General features: G+C 42.9%; 1 protein-coding gene across 3 annotated transcripts in view; it reads right to left on the bottom strand.

Annotated features, from left to right (window-relative positions):
- Window positions 1-17,340, bottom strand: part of ALS2 (alsin Rho guanine nucleotide exchange factor ALS2) — a 242,257-nt gene that overhangs the window by 180,558 nt on the left and 44,359 nt on the right. For all 3 annotated transcript variants that reach the window (XM_033944890.1, XM_033944888.1, XM_033944891.1), the window contains exons 2-3: window positions 6,270-6,349; window positions 5,522-5,676 (exon numbers count right to left, since the gene is read on the bottom strand). In XM_033944890.1, coding sequence (XP_033800781.1) covers window positions 5,522-5,676; window positions 6,270-6,289 — 175 coding nt within the window. In that variant the 5' untranslated portion in view covers window positions 6,290-6,349. The remainder of the gene's footprint in view (window positions 1-5,521; window positions 5,677-6,269; window positions 6,350-17,340) is intronic.

Below are 17,340 nucleotides of genomic sequence, written 5' to 3'. Positions count from 1 at the left end.
ATACTGGTATTACATTAAATCTATTAGCGTTCAGACATCTGGTTATATATCCATTTCTACTGTCTGAAATTTAACAAACTTGAAACAACAAAGAGTGTCCCGTTTAAATAATATTGCTTGGAACTGGACTAGGAAAAACCTACCACATTGCTTGGAACTGGACTAGGAAAAACCTACCTTGAATGTGGTAAAAGATAAAAAAATGTACTTTAGTAAAGAAACATTCAGGCTTTCATTTACAAGTAGTTTTGAATTTCAAAGATGGTGCCCACTATTTAGTTAAGCTGCCGTCATGAATTGACCAATCAAAATCAAAAAAGTCACATATGAGAAAATGGTGAAAAAAACAAATCATTTACAAACCTAGGTACTATACTTTCAAAGTGGTATTCACTGTTTAGAGGTGAATAACCCACTCATATGCCTTTTGCACTAGAAATTTTATTGTGAACTTTGCCCCAATACTGTGTAAAATATGGAATAGACACTCAGGTCACAGAAGTAGTTCCATGACTTAGCTCAAACACATGTATGAAAAAATCTCATAGTGTTATCCAGGCTTTTATACCAATTTAATATTTTTAGGACAGTAAAAGCAATTCTGCTAAACGTCTCGAATCAAAATGGATTAGTGCCTTTCAAGCTGGTTCACATTTTAGTATGGATCTAACCATAAAAGTCAGTGAAGTTGAGGAGAAAAGACCCTCAGGAGAGACATTCAAGAGAGACATTGTGCTGCTGAATTAAAACTTACACAAGATCTATTAACAGTGCAAAGTAGATCTTTCCCTGTCAGCACAAATAACATGTTTGTAAGAGGACTTCATTTTTGCTCTAGAAGCTGGCAATTATCTGATGACTGTGACAAGTGATGGATGTTCTATTTTGGGACTTTCCAAGAAATGCTTGGGTCACCAGAGAAACTACATAACTCCAGGTCAGGACGACATGGTTAAGATGAATAGATTTCAACGTCTCTTGCAGGTAGAGCAGTTCTAGATTCATAAATTGAACAGTGAGGAACTGGAAGGTCTGAATCAAACGTTGGACTGGAACATTTTGTACTAAGGATTGCGACTGTGTCCCCAGTTGGGAACATACACAATAATGTTGTATAATACACCACTATACAATTATCCTAAGAGATGATATAAATTCAATGTCGTTTTTATTTTTCTTTTAAGCTTTTTGTTTTCCTTTTGCTGGAGCTCATAGGACATGTTGGTTCCGTGTCTTTAACTGCGTCTGAGCATTGACGCGTTGTACTTCCAGTGGCGATGACATCACTCCGGGGTATTTAAATCCAGTTTCAACTTTGCTTAGCCATCCCTTGATGCTGGAGGCGCGCTTTGAGTCCGAATAAGAGGTATGTCTTGTTTTGTTTTTTACTGATGTTTTTGAGAAGACTTGCACTTGTTCAGTCTCTAATTTTAAGTTTTTTGGTTTCAGTTTGATCGGACATGTTACACCCTGAGGCAACTAAACAGTGAAACGCTGGCCACTGTTGGTGTACCGATCAATGAAGATAAGTTGAACGTTTTCATCTATCCTATATGCATTTCATTATACTTTAACACAGTGCAGTATCTGGTTTATATTAAGGAGGTTTTTTAGCCAGTGAGGTGAACGCCCCGCCACCGCTATTCCACCATTGTGGAGGTGGGAGGGCCCTTGTCTGAGGCTCTTTCCTTCATTTAAAATTGACATTTTGGTCTGCACTGTTTTATTAATTTACCATTTGACATTTTGCTTCTTACCATTGTGGAAGTGTTTTTGATACAAGATGACATGAACTACAGGTGGAAACTGCTGACTACAATCAAGTTTAGGAGGGAGGGAGCCCACTCTCAGGGATCAGGGAAAATAGAGAAGTCATATTTGACACCAAGCTTCATTATGATCGTGTTTGACGAACTTATTGCACTTCTTTGAGGGAGTAAACAAACAGATAGACAAGGGCGACCCGGTCGACACTGTATATCTGGATTTCAGAAGGCGTTTGACAAAGTTTCGCATGAACGACTACTGTTGGAAAATTGCGAGCCATAGAATCGAGGGTGAAATACTCACATGGATTAAAAACTGGCTGGATTATAGGAAACAGAGAGTGGGGGGTAAGTGGACAATACTCGGACAGGAAGAGAGTCACCAGTGGGGTGCCGCAGGGCTCGGTGCTTGGACCAATGCTCTTCAACATCTTTATAAATGATCTAGACCAGTGGTTCCCAACCCTGTCTGGGAGGACCACCAGGCCAGTCGGATTTTCAGGCTACCCCTAATAAATATGCATGAGAGATTTGCATATAATGGAAGTGACAGGCATGCAAATCTGCTCCATTCATATTCATTAGGGCTAGCCTGAAAACCCGATTGGCCTGGTGGTCCTCCAGGACAGGGTTGGGAACCACTGATCTAGACATTGGTACGACGAGTGAGGTGATTAAATTTGCAGATGATACAAAGTTATTCAGAGTAGTGAAGAAACAGGGGGATTGCGAGGATCTGCAACATGACATAATCAGGCATGAGGAATGGGCATCAACATGGTGTCACCACCTAGTCTCTGGCCGAGCGGTTTTCCAACGCTAGGCAGTGACACACTTCCAACACCTGGCGTGAGCCCCTTTAAAGTAGGGTTTCCTTATAAGCTGGATATCCCTGGCACCGCTGAAGTGTGCTTTAGAACAAACAGTCCAGTAGTCAGAATGGTTCAAATCAAAACCTGAGAACTTTATTTAGGCGCCCAGCCTCAGCAACACAGAATAACACTGCTTCAGTGGTGGTAGAAGGTTGCACAAAACAAAGATTCTTCATAAATCAAAACATAAGTCCCATAGCTCTGGACTTCACTATATGCCACACAGTCCATGCGTTTCTCTTCACCAGAGCTTGGTTTAAACAGACAATTTGCTCTCCCAGTCCAAACCACTTTCAATTCAAAACAGACTTGAAATCAAAAAGAAAAATCATATGCCACAATTCTTTAAGCTAGCCTTGTCAGTAACTAGCATGGCAAATAGAGCAGTCCTTAAGTTAGCTTTACCCAGCTTCCCAAAGCTCACGGAGTTAGTTGTGCTTCACAGGTTGCTTAGGGTAATTGGTTAATCGATACAAGCAGGCATAGAGGTTGGTAATATGACACCAGAGTCTTTCAGCTGTTTCTTCACTCAGGGTTTGCACGAGCAGGGCTACAGCTGAAGCAACATACATAACTGTTCTGGTTTACATAGGCATACAATCAGGGACCAACTTCTGTCCTACCAATTCACCTTCCCCAACAGGAGGTGGACACTGGGAGTGAAAACCACCTTTTCTCAAGACTCACAGGCTCTATGAAATCTCCATCAATTCAGGCTGGGTTTCAGAGGGAGTATCACTGGCTTCTATTATCATAGGCTCAGGCAAACATGGATCTACAGGAAGGTTTCTAACCTGGTCCTCCTCCATGATCCAGTCATTCACTGCCAGTGGTTCTGACTGCTCCTCAGTCAGCATAGACTCCCATAGAGCTCCTTCCTCCGGTCTGAGGCTCCTCCTCGTTCTGGCTTCCGTTCCTCTGCCTGCTTCCCCTGCTCTCCTAAGCTCATTACAGATTCTCCGTTTAAGCTGAGGGAAGAAACCACTCCCCTTTTGCTGCAGGGGAGAAAGTTTTCTTCCCTTGGCTTGAACTGTTCTTAAGGCACCCTGCTGTGCTGCCTTCTGCTTCACAGACTCTGCAAACCCATAAGGCCAATCTTTACCGTTTGACCTCAGAACATTATCAGAGCAGTCCCAGCTTTCTGGACCTGCTTCCCTTTCTCCCTCTGAGTCCACAGGATAGTCAGCTGACTTACTCCCCCGGGCTCTGACTTGGTTCGCCCTCCTGCATCTGGGCTTGTAATTCCTCCCAAATCTCTCTGTGACAAGCCTCGGGGTTGCAGGATTGTCACAATGGAAGATGAGGTTCAACATGGATAAGTGTAAAGTGATGCATGCAGGTAACAAAAATCTCATGCACAATTACAGGATGTCCAGGGCGGTACTCGGAGAGACTCCCAGGAAAGAGACTTGGGAGTTATGATCAACAAGTCGATGAAGCCCTCCATGCAATATGCGGCGGTGGCAAAAAGGGCGAACAGAATGCTAGGAATGATAAAGAAGGGGATCACGAACAGATCGGAGAAGGTTATCATGCCGCTGTACCGGGCCATGGTGCGCCCTCACCTGGAGTACTGCGCCAACACTGGTCGCCGTACATGAAGAAGGACACGGTACTACTCGAAAGAGTCCAGAGAAAAGCAACTAAGATGGTTAAGGGGCTGAAGGAGTTGCTGTACAATGAAAGATTAGAGAAACTGGGCCTTTTCTCCCTTGAATAGAAGAGATTGAGAGGGGACGTGATCGAAACATTCAAGGTACTGAAGGGAATAGACTTAGTAGATAAGGACAGGTTGTTCACCCTCTCCAAGGTAGGGAGAATGAGAGGGCACTCTCTAAAATTGAAAGGTGATAGATTCCGTACAAATGTAAGGAAGTTCTTCTTCACTCAGAGTGGTAGAAAACTGGAACGCTCTTTCCAGAGTCTGTCATAGGAGAAAATACCCTCCAGGGATTCAAGACAAAATTAGACAAGTTCCTGCAGAAACAGAACGTATGCAGGTAGGGCTAGTCTCTGTTAGGGCGCTGGTCTTTGACCAAAGGCCGCCGCATGAGCGGACTGCTGGGCACGATGAACCACTGGTCTGACCCAACAGGGGTAATTCTTATGTTCTTAGGTTCAATCACTGAAGATGACAAGTGTGACAATCCAATAGAAACTAAGTATGTAATTAGTAATGATGTAGTACTACTAAGCTTGGGTATAAAAGTAACATAGCTGCTGCCTTAAGCTTTAGAATGGACAGAGTATCAATATACGGCCGCCCTCTGTGTTATTCTTCCATTGTCCTGCTGTTGCTATATCCTATTTGGATGCATCAATATAAGTTGTCTTTTGTTTATCCTTATTAAACCTATATTATATAGAGCAATTGGGTTGTTGGTGTGAGGTCATTTAAATACATTGGAGGGGCTAGAAGTAGTCTCTTCAAAGTGGAACATAAAAATTCAAGATGAGTCTCATGGACGATATCATCAGACACCAGGATAGGCCCAATGAAAACAATCTAGGAAACAATCCTCTGCTTCTTATATAACAGTTACAGTACATAGATGAGAGTAGATAAAGACCTGCATGGTCCATCCGATCTACCCAATAAGATATATTGCAACACGTGCTATGAATTTAACATATAGAATTCTTAATCTTGATTTGTCCTTACCATTTTCAAGGCACAGACTGTAGAAGTCTTCCCAGCAATGGACATACTCCCCCAACTACTCATTGATTTATTACTGGGCAGTAATTGTATACAATACCTGCTGCATATATACATCCAGAAGATTTTCTTATATATGTAGTAAGCAATGCTTATTACTGTAAGCGTGGCTTAAGTAATATAGCCAACTTTTTTTAACCAGCTGCACATCTCACATCTCTAACCTTCAGTTAGAAGAATTCCATGGTTTGCTCCTAGGGCTGCCTGTAAAACTGTTTTTCCTGTCCAGCCTGGAAGCCTTTCTGGTGCCACAAAGCTGGAACCAGCTTGCCACATATGGACTAGGCCTCTTTCCTTGATTCCTTCTGCTTCTTCTGACCTACAGGGAAAAGAAACAGTTAATGAATGTCTAGTAGCGCTATAGGAATGATTAGTAGCAGTAATGAGCAGTACTGCTATAAGTTTCAAGTTTATTAGGATTTTATATACCGCCTATCAAGGTTATCTAAGCGGTTTTTACAATCAGGTACTCAAGCATTTTCCCTCTCTGTCCCGGTGGGCTCACAATCTATCTAACGTACCTGGGGCTAAGGAGGATTAAATGACTTGCCCAGGGTCACAAGGAGCAGTGCAGGGTTTGAACCCACAACCCCAGGGTGCTGAGGCTGTAGATGCAACCACTGCGCCACACACTCCTATGGTACATCAATGCATAAATACTACTCATTCTTCTATGGGTACTATTTAATTGTAAAGCATTTTAAAACACATGTTATCCTATAGGGTCCTTGATGCCCATCATAAAGACAATTCTGATCTAATGTCAGCCACAATGAAAAGCTGTAGTTATCTGTCTAAATATATAATAATGCACTAGTAACCATTTTATCTTTCAGTCAAGATATCCCTTCAATTTACATTCCATCCTTAAAGCCTCTATTACTGCATACTGGAAGACTTGAATGCTCCAACCTTTTCTCCTGTGAGTCCATCGATCAGCATTACAACTCCATCATAGATCAATTCCTCTCCATGAAATTAATGGGGTAGTTCTAGTTTTAAAAAAAAAAAGTTAGTTATAACTACTGCCCATCTGGAAAAGGCAAAACTTCAAGCACATTAGAGCACTATTATCCTTATGCTAAAGGAAAAAAAAGCAATATAAAATAGCTGTTCCATGCACGAGAAAGTAAAATGTAAGATGCATATCAGTTTCTGACACTGACATAAACAGAGTTACCTACTGCAGAGTACCTTCCCAGGCAGCTACATAGAAAGTTTTTAAAATGTGGTAGTTTCCAGACTGCAAAGTACAGAGAATATTTACATTTCACACAGTTAATTGGCCAGCCATTGTCAAGTCCATGCATAAATTGATAGTAAAAATGATTTTGATTTTTTAGTCAGTAGACTAGGTGCTTAAGTGTTGAATTACCTTGACATACCAATTTGTTACACATTAAACACACTTCTGTAAACATTTAATCTAGTTTTCCTAAATCCACACTTGCTTTTGCCAATCAAAACATTTAGATTTTATTTAACATTAACCTTTACAGGCAAGGCTCTCCTTTTAAATTAACAAAGGAGGTTAAGCATTTGTCTGCAGTCTATAACAGTTAACAATCTTTAGCGCAAGGGATCCCAAACTGTTGGTCAAATCATATGGATGGTAGTCATAAACAGGGCTCTCTTTCTGGATCTGTGCTGTGACCTATGCATAGCAATGGCAGTCAGCGTGGGACCCGTGAATCAGTGGACACTCATAGGCCCTGCTCATCTTCCTCTATAAGATCATAAAGATTGCTATACTGCAGTGTTCTTCAAAGCAAAACCTGGGAGCTAATGGTAGCCACCCAAAAAAATCTCAGGAAGGACATACAAAACTCCTAAAACTAATAAATTATGCCCTATTGGAAACCATAGGAGGAACCTACCTAGACACTACCAGGTCTACCCACTACACTCATACAAAGATCTATTCATTCACTTAACACACACAAAAAAAACAAGAAAAAAAGGAAAAAAGTGGAGAAAAAGCCTCAGTTCATCTTCATATGGCAAAAAACTCCACTTATATAACAACCATTAAGCAAGGTCCAAAATGTATCAGTTCACTCAGCAGTGAGAAACACTATAGTAGCCCTCGTAAGAACCACCTCAAAAAAACTCTAGCACGCTAAATTACAAAACTTTAAAAAAAATGTGAGTAAAGCAAGCAGCACATATACGAGTCTCAAACACAGTCACACCTCAGCTTCTGTGTGTGTGGATGTGAGCAGTTGGAGCACTTGGAGAGCCTCTACAGTTGCTGGTGGAGTAGGCTGGAATCATTCCCTTGACGCAGCTCAGCGAAACGGAGGTTTCCCCGTTGGGAAAGAGTGGCTGCAGGGCCAGGCAGGCTTGCACTTTTTGGATGCATGGAAGACAGCCTGGACACTGTCTGCAGTTAAGTGTTTGTTTATTTTTTCCTGCTTACCATTGAATGTGTTTGAGACTCATATGTGCTGCTTGCTTTACTCTGAAGACTAAATTTTTCTAGCAAGTCCTAATGATAAAATCACAGATATGTTACTTCATTTCAATGGACATGATTACCTGATAGCAACTTCCATCAAAATTCTGGGAGTCACATTAGATCGTCATCTAACTCTGGTTGAGCATACAGATTTACTGGTAAAAAAAATATTTTTTGTTTTGTGGAAATTACAGACCATCGAAAAGTATTTTGACCCAGTATCATTTAGATTATTGGTACAGTCATTAATTTTATCCCATCTTGGATTACTATAATATCATCTACTTGGGATCTTATAAGAAAATCTTAAGCAAACTGAGGATAATCCAAAACACAGCTGTCCAATTGATCTTTGGTTTAAAAAAGAATGATCATGTCAGCCCGTACTATCGTCTATTGCACCGATTACCTGTAGAAGCAAAAGTATTATTCAAATTTGCCAGTATTTATTTTACATAGATCTCGGGGTTGTCTCCAACTTATCTTTTTCCCACTTTGAATTATATTGGCCTTTGAGGGAAACCAGAAGATTTCATTTATTTACCTATCCAAAGGTAAAAGCTTGCGTTTCAAACAGGCAAATTGCAATCTTGGTTACGCGAATGTATCCATCAAGCGATGTCTTATTATTCTTTTCGAAAATTAATTAAGACTACTTTGTTTGACAAATTCATTACCTAACTTAGGAGTTTTTGAGACTGCAACTAGTGTATTTTGTATGATTGAACTCTCACTGATTGTTCCAACTTCTCAGTGTAAACCGCCTAGAACTACTGGTGATGGCAGTATAAAAGAATAAAGTTATTATTATTATTAAACGGCAGTAGTGGTTTCTACCACAAGCCGGCGGGGTAAATGTTTCAACGCTCATAGGTAAATGTTTCAACGCCCGATCCAGCAGGAGGACATCTTCCTTTAAAAAGAGCCAGCGCACAGCACCTACATTACCCAGCCAGATCGGGCCAGCGTGGGAGCCCTGCTCTGCCCCCCCCCCCCCCGATCCAGCAGGAGGACATCTTCCTTTAAAAAGAGCCAGCGCACAGCACCTACATTACCCAGCCAGATCGGGCCAGCGTGGGAGCCCTGCTCCGCCCGCCCCCCCCGATCCAGCAGGAGGACATCTTCCTTTAAAAAGAGCCAGCGCACAGCACCTACATTACCCAGCCAGATCGGGCCGGCGTGGGAGCCCTGCTCTGCCCCCCCCCCCCCCCCGATCCAGCAGGAGGACATCTTCCTTTAAAAAGAGCCAGCGCACAGCACCTACATTACCCAGCCAGATCGGGCCGGCGTGGGAGCCCTGCTCCGCCCCCCCCCCCCGATCCAGCAGGAGGACATCTTCCTTTAAAAAGAGCCAGCCGACGAAGGCGCACGACAAAGGCGCCTGCGCCTTAGTGTGCGCCTTCGTGGAGCACCTGAGGGAAGCACTAGCGAGGAACACCTACGCCCCAAAGACCGCTCCACCGGATCACCTACCGACTACCTACACAAGGTAAGGAGCGTGAAAACCCGCTCCTCCCCCCTCCCAGCACGGGAAAAAACCACACCACTCAAACCCTACACAGTCCTACCATAATATATTCGCAATCTTTTGCAAATGTATTATTGACAAAGACAGAAAACCTACTTGGACAGATAACCAACAAAAAATCAATACCAGTAGGACTTCAACAACCAGCAAACATGAAGCTCCTATCAATCCTACTGATATATTTGCTATGTAATAACGTTAAAAATGTTATATCACTCTATCCAAAGCCTCACTCTGCTCACGAACCTGATACACCCATTAGGCACCTAATTAACCAACAGGAAGAAAGAGTAAATCATATTAAAATAATCACAAGTAATAATAGACCCCGCCGTACCTTCAAAAAAAGGCCAATAGAGATAAAACTCATCAAATGCAATACACCCACCACACCTATCACAACTACCTCCATTCCCTGCGCCTACCTCAACACTAGATCAGTAAGGAACAAAGCTTTCTTAATCAAAGACTGGATCGAATGCAAGAAGCTAGCCTGCCTCTTTCTAACGGAAACATGGTTACTGTCCGAAGAGGATCCAATACTAAATGACCTAATACCAGATAACTACAAAATCCTCATGTTAAATCGTGAAGACCTTAGAGGGGGAGGACTAGCAGTCATTCTCAAGGAAGAACTCGAACTTAAACTAGTAGACTCCAAGATAACCAACCAACTGGAAACACTAGCATGCAAAATTAGCAACAAAGACCTAGAAGAATACCTCTCCTGTATTCTATTTTATGTACCGCCAAAATGCTGGTCAAAAGCCAGAGAAGACCTCTATGAATTCATCCTACATAACTCAATCACTCCGTCTTACAATATTATAGCAGGAGACGTAAATCTACACTTAGAGAATGAGGACAATCCTGACGCAAAAGAGTTTAAAAACTTCCTATCCTCACTCAACTTCATTCTCCCTTCATCCACACAAACCCATGAAAAAGGTCACCAGCTAGATTTGGTAACTATGTCCTCTAAAGAAATCCTAAACCCCGCTATTTCCATATCGAATGGCATCTGGAACCACGACATCTGGTCCGATCATTTCACCTATTACTTCAATTTAATCTGGAACCAACCAAAAGAAAAAACTCACCCAAAGATAAGAAAAGAACATCTCACAAGGGGCCACACTAACCCAGAGGAATATTGGGCCCACTACGAAGCGCTCGAGGAAACAAACGAAGAGGGTGAATTCTGGGATCAGTGGTCAAAAACAAGCACATCCATCTTAGACAAAATAGCTCCTAAACGAAATAGAACAAACCGCTCAAATAAATATAATAACTGGTTCGACTCCGAATTACTAAAAATGAAACAATCAATACGACGACTAGAAAGGATCTGGAACAAATCAGACGATATATCTGACAGGAACAATTGGAGATCAAACATAAAGGAATACAAACAACTGATAAAAGAAAAAAGGAAAACATTCTACTCATCCATAATACACATATCCAATACAAGTCCAAAAGGAACTAACACTCATGAATTGTTCAATCTAGTAAAAAATTTATTCGACACCACACGCCACAGTCAATCCTCGCACGACAAAAAACTTCCAACAGCAGACGATCTAGCACAACACTTCGACTCAAAAATTGTGAACCTAAGGAACAACTGCCCAACAAACAACACAGATGAACAGCAAATAGCCAACATACATGAAAATGAAACACCAATTGACATGTTTTGGATGGAATAACTTCATAAAACTCTATAACAAATACACTAAATCAAACTGCATCTTAGACCCCTGTCCTCCCAACATAATGAAAGCAGCCCCTTTAGACTTTAAAATAACACTATGGACTCACATGTCTAATAATTTCAAAAACGGAAAATTCCTATCAAAAAATGGTCACATCATAATCACCCCAATTCCAAAAATCTGCAAACTACCCCTAACATCAGCAACTAACTATAGACCAGTAGCATCCATCCCATTTTTCGTAAAAATAATGGAAGGTTTGGTACAAACCCAATTGATGAGCTACCTAGATCAGTTCTCGCTGCTACATGAAACCCAGTCAGGCTTCAGACCGCTGTTTAGTATGGAGACGGTGATTGCAGCGATCCTAGATTACATACGCAACTTATTCAGCAAGGGCCACAAAGCTTTAGTCATGCAATTCGACATGAGCTCGGCCTTCGACTTGGTGGATCACAAAAAATTACTACAATGCTTAGATGCAATCGGCATCGGAGGCGAGGTGCTGGACTGGTTTCGAGGATTCCTTACGACCCGCACCTATCAAGTGCGCTTCAATTGTAACCTCTCCAAAATATGGAGAAACCCATCAGGCGTACCACAGGGGTCCCCACTATCCCCACTCCTCTTCAACGTCTACATAGCTTCACTGGGTACACAGCTGACACAGCGAGGCGTAAAAGTATTTAGTTATGCAGACGACTTCACAATCATTATCCCGTTTACTACCTCGCCCTCCGAAGTCACCCCCACAGCAACTGAAGCGCTAAACATGATGGAACAATGGACCACAGATTTCAAACTAAAGCTCAATTCAGAGAAAACTAAATTCTTTATAGCCTCGCCACACGTACATAACACGACAAAATCACTACACATCAACAATCTTAACTACCCTATTCAACCAACGATGAAGATTCTAGGAGTAATACTAGACCAAGGACTAACCATGAAAGACCATATAGACTCCCTAATCAAAAGAGGGTTTTTCACTCTCTGGAAACTTAGGTCCATTAAGGCGTACTTCCACACTTCAGCCTTCAGAATTCTAGTACAATCCCTAATACTAAGCCACCTAGATTATTGCAACATCACCCATCTGACAATCCCCCAGAAGCAAATGCAAAGACTACAACTGATACAAAACGCAGCAGTCAGGATGATTTTCGGGTTGAAGAAGTCCGACCACATAACCCCTTCCTACAGACTCCTACACTGGCTGCCGATGAAGGCACGCACGAAGTTCAAGCTAGGATGTCTCTGCTTCAAGGTATTAAACGGTCTAGCCCCTAAATATATTACAGACCTCTTCTCATTCCCAACCAACAGACATGAAAGAAAAGCACACCTGAAATTTGTCTCCCCTCCGGCTAGAGGGTGTAAATATAAGAGATACCATCAACAACTGCTATCGTACCAGGCAGCCACATGGGGTAAAGACTTAGAAAAACTAATTGCACACACAAACAACTATGGTGAATTTAGGAAACACCTAAAAACCTACCTGTTCTTGAAATACCTAGGTAACGAATCAGAACATCAGCCCCCCTCATAATACCACCACATACCCGATCCTGTAAATTGTAAACCCCAACCCTAATCACTAACCATGAACATTCCATTCAATTCATGGAATATTTCTAAATTTGTGTTAGCAGCATGGCACTTCCTGGTCTTGCAGCACACAAACTGTTATTAATATTATTAATGTTGGAATTATCAGATGTACAATGCTATACCCTTTAATTCGCTGTATGTACAGTTTCTCTTTATTGTATTTACAGTTTCTCTTTATTGTAAACCAATTCTCTTTATTGTAAACCGCCTAGAAGTCGCAAGATTGTTGGCGGTATATAAGAATAAAGTTATTATTATTATTCTTGTCAAAGCCTTGCTGTGAAAAGAGCAAAACAAAAAACAAAATATAAACAAGACTGAATTATTAACAGCAAGAAAACAAGCAAGAGAACCCAAGGATGTAGCATTTCGATATCACAGGGTCATATACCTCCCTCCCCCTAGCTATCCACTTCCCCTGCCCCCTCAAAAACATATCAGGGTTAACAGCAGAACAGCTGTGAAATAATCCCTACCCTCCCACACCCAAATATAAATACTATGGGGTGTGGATGTGGAAAGAAAAAAAATATCAGGTAAATAAGACTGCAGTGATTGAGATTATAGCAGGTTCAAAGTCTGGCTGCGTGTTCTATGTGAGAGGGTATGTAAATAAGGATCCCATATGCTGAAAAAAAAATGCTTCATCCCTTTGTTTCCCACCTCATCAGTTCATTAATACTCATTCTCCATCCCCAATAAGAGGGAGAGATATCTGAAGTTCACTCCTTCAAAATGGCCTTTTGACCTAGTATGCTCAACTTCCGGACCCAGAGTCTAGGTTCCCTGCCCCAAATCCCCCAGGAGCCTGTCAAACCCAACAAAAGGACCTCCAGGGAAACAACCAGGCTCTGTCCCAGAGTCTGCCGAATATATGCCCCAGCCCACTTCCAAAAAGCTGGGACAGCCAGACAAAGCCAAAAAGCATGAGAAAAACTGGCTTTTTCCAAATCACATTGGCATGACTGAGTAACCCATCTTATGCATCTGGGAAAGTAATATAAGCCCTATATAGGGTTTCTCAACCTTTTCAAGCCAAGTACACCCTACCCCTGCCCAAGCTCTACCCCAGACCCGCCCCCATAATAATAATACTAATTATAATACAATTTCTTCCATCCATTTCTCATATACATACAATATAATCTTAATACATAATGGTAACCACAAAATTTAAAAAAAAACACAAAGCACACTGTACGCAGAGAAAATGTTAATTATCATTTATATTCAGGTTTTTTCAAAGAGGTCAAGACAGATGACTTTAAAATATGCAATGTCACCTTAGTAACAACTATACAAAATAGACAAATATAGTGCAAAATATAGACAGCGGATATAAATTCTTAAAAATAACACATTTTGATCACTAAACTGAAAATAAAATCATTTTTCCTACCTTTGTTGTCTGTTGATTTCATGAGTCTCTGGTTTCACTTCCTTCTGACTGTGCATCCAATATTTCTTTCTGCCTCCTGCATGATTCCTCTCCTCCAGACCTCATTCCATTCCACAACCAACATCTCTCTCTCCCTCCAGGAGTCCAACTTTTCTTCCTCTCATCCCCCAGATCTTGTGCAGCATTTTTCACCACTGCCCACCAGCCTCATGCCCATTTCTCCTTCTATCACCCCTCTTCAACACCATGCCACATATCTCCCTCTATCACTATGCCCAAAATTCCTCCCCCTTATATCCCCTTCAATCTATCCCTCTCCACCACCATAGCTAACATTTCTCCTTCTAATCCCCATGCATCTCTGCCTCACTCCTCTCTATGCCCAATTTTCCTCTTCCTTTCCCCATGTGCACCATCTCTTTCCCTCTTACTCACACACTCAGGCCCAACAATTGTCACTCTCTATTCCCTCCCTCCCATGTCCCAAGTTAGTGCCCCCTTCCTCCCTCCCTTGTGTAAAAGGGTTGCATTTACTGTTTTTCCTATTAAAACCTCCTCCCTTCCTTCTGTGTCCCAAATTTGTGCTCCTATTAATGACCCCTCCCTTCCTTCTGTCCTATTAATGCTCCCTCCCTTCCATGTCCCGAGTTTGTGCTCCTATTAATTCCCCTTCCTTCTGTGTCCCGAGTTTGTGCCCCTTATAAAGCCCCCTCCCTTCCTTCTGTGTTCCAAGTTCATGCCCCTCCTCCTCCCCTCTGTCCTATTAATGCCCTTCCCTTCCTTCTGTGTCCTGAGTTCGGGCCCCCTCCCTGCCTTCCAGCATTTGTCCCACCCCTCCCCCGAAGCCTGCCTGCCTGCCCCCAAACCAACCCACCACAGATTCCTCCTCCTCCTCCCCCCCCCCATTCTGCCACCACCTCCATTCAATTATCCCCCGCCGCAACTCCGGGCAAGGAAGGGCCAGGCATACCGCAGATTGAGAAACACTGCCCTATGGAACACGTGAAAAGCATATTCTCAACAATGAACTATGGACTTCCGTGGGAATTCTCTTAATACTAGGCCAAATATCCCAGGAGGTGACCACCCACACCCCCGATCATGCTCCCATCATTGTCATAGTATCGAAAAATCTTAGGGTGGCCCAGAAATATTCAAAGCCCTATGGGTTTCCAAAATTGATATCTTTCCCGCTTTTTGGTTCCCTGTCCCTCTTTATCTTCCTAGCTCCTTTCCTATAACCCTTCATTGTAGCTCCTTTTCAACCTAACCCTGTAAACCGTGCCGAGCTTTATGCTTGTGGAGATGGTGTGGTATACAAATCTAAAGTTTAGTTTAGTTTAGAGATAGAAGCAAAGAATTCCCGCTGTTTATGCTCCAGTGAAACTCCAGAGTGTCCCTATCAAGAGACCATCACCAGAGACTTTGGAGCACTGGGTGAGAGGCTGAAGCGGACAGGAGCGCAGGTGGTTTTCTCATCGATCCTCCCAGTTAGAGGCAAGGGAAGAGCCAGAGATGAACGTATCCTGAGGACGAACGAGTGGCTACAGGGATGGTGCCGGGATATGAACTTCGGATTCCTAAACCATGGGGAAGCGCTACAAGGACTTCAGGGACCAGACGGACTCCATCTGACCAGTAGGGGTAAGAACGTCTTCGGACACCGACTAGCCCGCCTGCTTCACAGGGCTTTAAACTAGGTAAGTCGGGGGAGGGTACCCATTCACATATTAGTGCAGAAAGGAATTATCCTGATGAGGTGAGTCGAAACTCCGCTTCCATGTCCAAAGTAAGTACCCACATTGCAAACAGTTCTTTGGGAGTCACACCGACTCGGGTAGGATACGTCTCACAGGGACTTAGCAAACACAAGATATCGAGGGCCATGTATGTCAATGCACACAGTTTAGGTAACAAAATTCTAGAATTGGAGGCTGAAATAAGGAATGCCGACCTAGATGTGGTGGCAATATCTGAAACTTGGTTCACGGACTCACATGGGTGGGATATGGCTATACCGGGCTACAATCTACTTCGTCAGGACAGAGAGGGCAGGTTAGGAGGGGGGGTAGCTCTATACATTAAAGAGGACATCAAAACCACCAGGATCACAGTTGTCAAGTACACCGGGGAGTCCCTCTGGGTAAACCTGGCAAGAGGCAGAGAAAAATGCCTGTATCTAGGTGTGGTATACAGACCCCCAAGACAACTGGAAGACATGGACGCAGAATTAATTGAAGACATAGAGAATATCACTCTACGAGGAGAAGCTGTACTGCTAGGGGACTTCAATATGCCTGATGCAGACTGGAACACATTTTCAGCGACAACCAGCGGTAGCAGGAGGCTCTTAACCTCCATAAAGGGAGCACGTCTCAAACAAATGGTAACGGAGCCCACTAGGGCCCAGGCGATCCTCGACCTGGTACTCACCAACGGGGAAAGCGTCGCAGAGGTCTCAGTAGGAGATACGCTAGCCTCCAGCGACCACAACATAGTATGGTTCAACCTTAGGAAAGGCTTCCCTAGATCAAACACGAAAACAAAGGTACTCAATTTCCGGGGCACAGACTTCGCACGCATGGGAGATTTTGTCCATCAGACGCTGCAGGACCAAGTGGAGACCGATGATGTAGAAGCTAAGTGGTTAACACTGAAATCAACCATACATGAAGCAACTAGCCGCTTCATAAAATCAGTAAATAAACGACAAAGAAACAATAAACCCCAATGGTTCACCGCAGAGATCTCGCACCTCATTAAGGAGAAGAAAAAAGCGTTTCTCTCCTACAAGCGCACGGAGAAAAGAGAGGCAAAAGTAGAATATAGGACCAGGTCTACAGCGGTCAAAATGGCAGTTAGGGAGGCAAAACTTCGAGTGGAAGAAATTCTGGCAAAAAACATTAAAAAGGGGGACAAATCCTTCTTCAGGTATATTAGTGACAGAAAAAGGAACACAGGCGGGATAGTACGCCTTAGAAGACCGGACGGAAGTTACGTGGAAGCAGATTCCGATAAAGCCGAACTACTGAATGAATACTTCTGCTCAGTCTTCACCTGTGAGGCACCGGGACACGGTCCGCAGTTGAAGGCAACACAAAGCACAGAAGACCCGTTTCAGAATTTTGAGTTCACACCAGGTGAAGTTTACAGTGAACTGGCAAGACTCAAGGTGAACAAAGCCATGGGACCAGACAATTTGCACCCAAGAGTGCTCAGAGAATTGAGCGATGTCCTGGCGAAACCGTTGGCTGAGCTATTCA

This window comes from Geotrypetes seraphini, chromosome 5, assembly GCF_902459505.1.
Source record: "Geotrypetes seraphini chromosome 5, aGeoSer1.1, whole genome shotgun sequence".
In the NCBI taxonomy this organism is placed as follows: domain Eukaryota; kingdom Metazoa; phylum Chordata; class Amphibia; order Gymnophiona; family Dermophiidae; genus Geotrypetes; species Geotrypetes seraphini.
The sequence above is the reverse complement of the archived record's forward strand: the minus strand, read 5'-3'. Positions and strand labels throughout refer to the sequence as shown.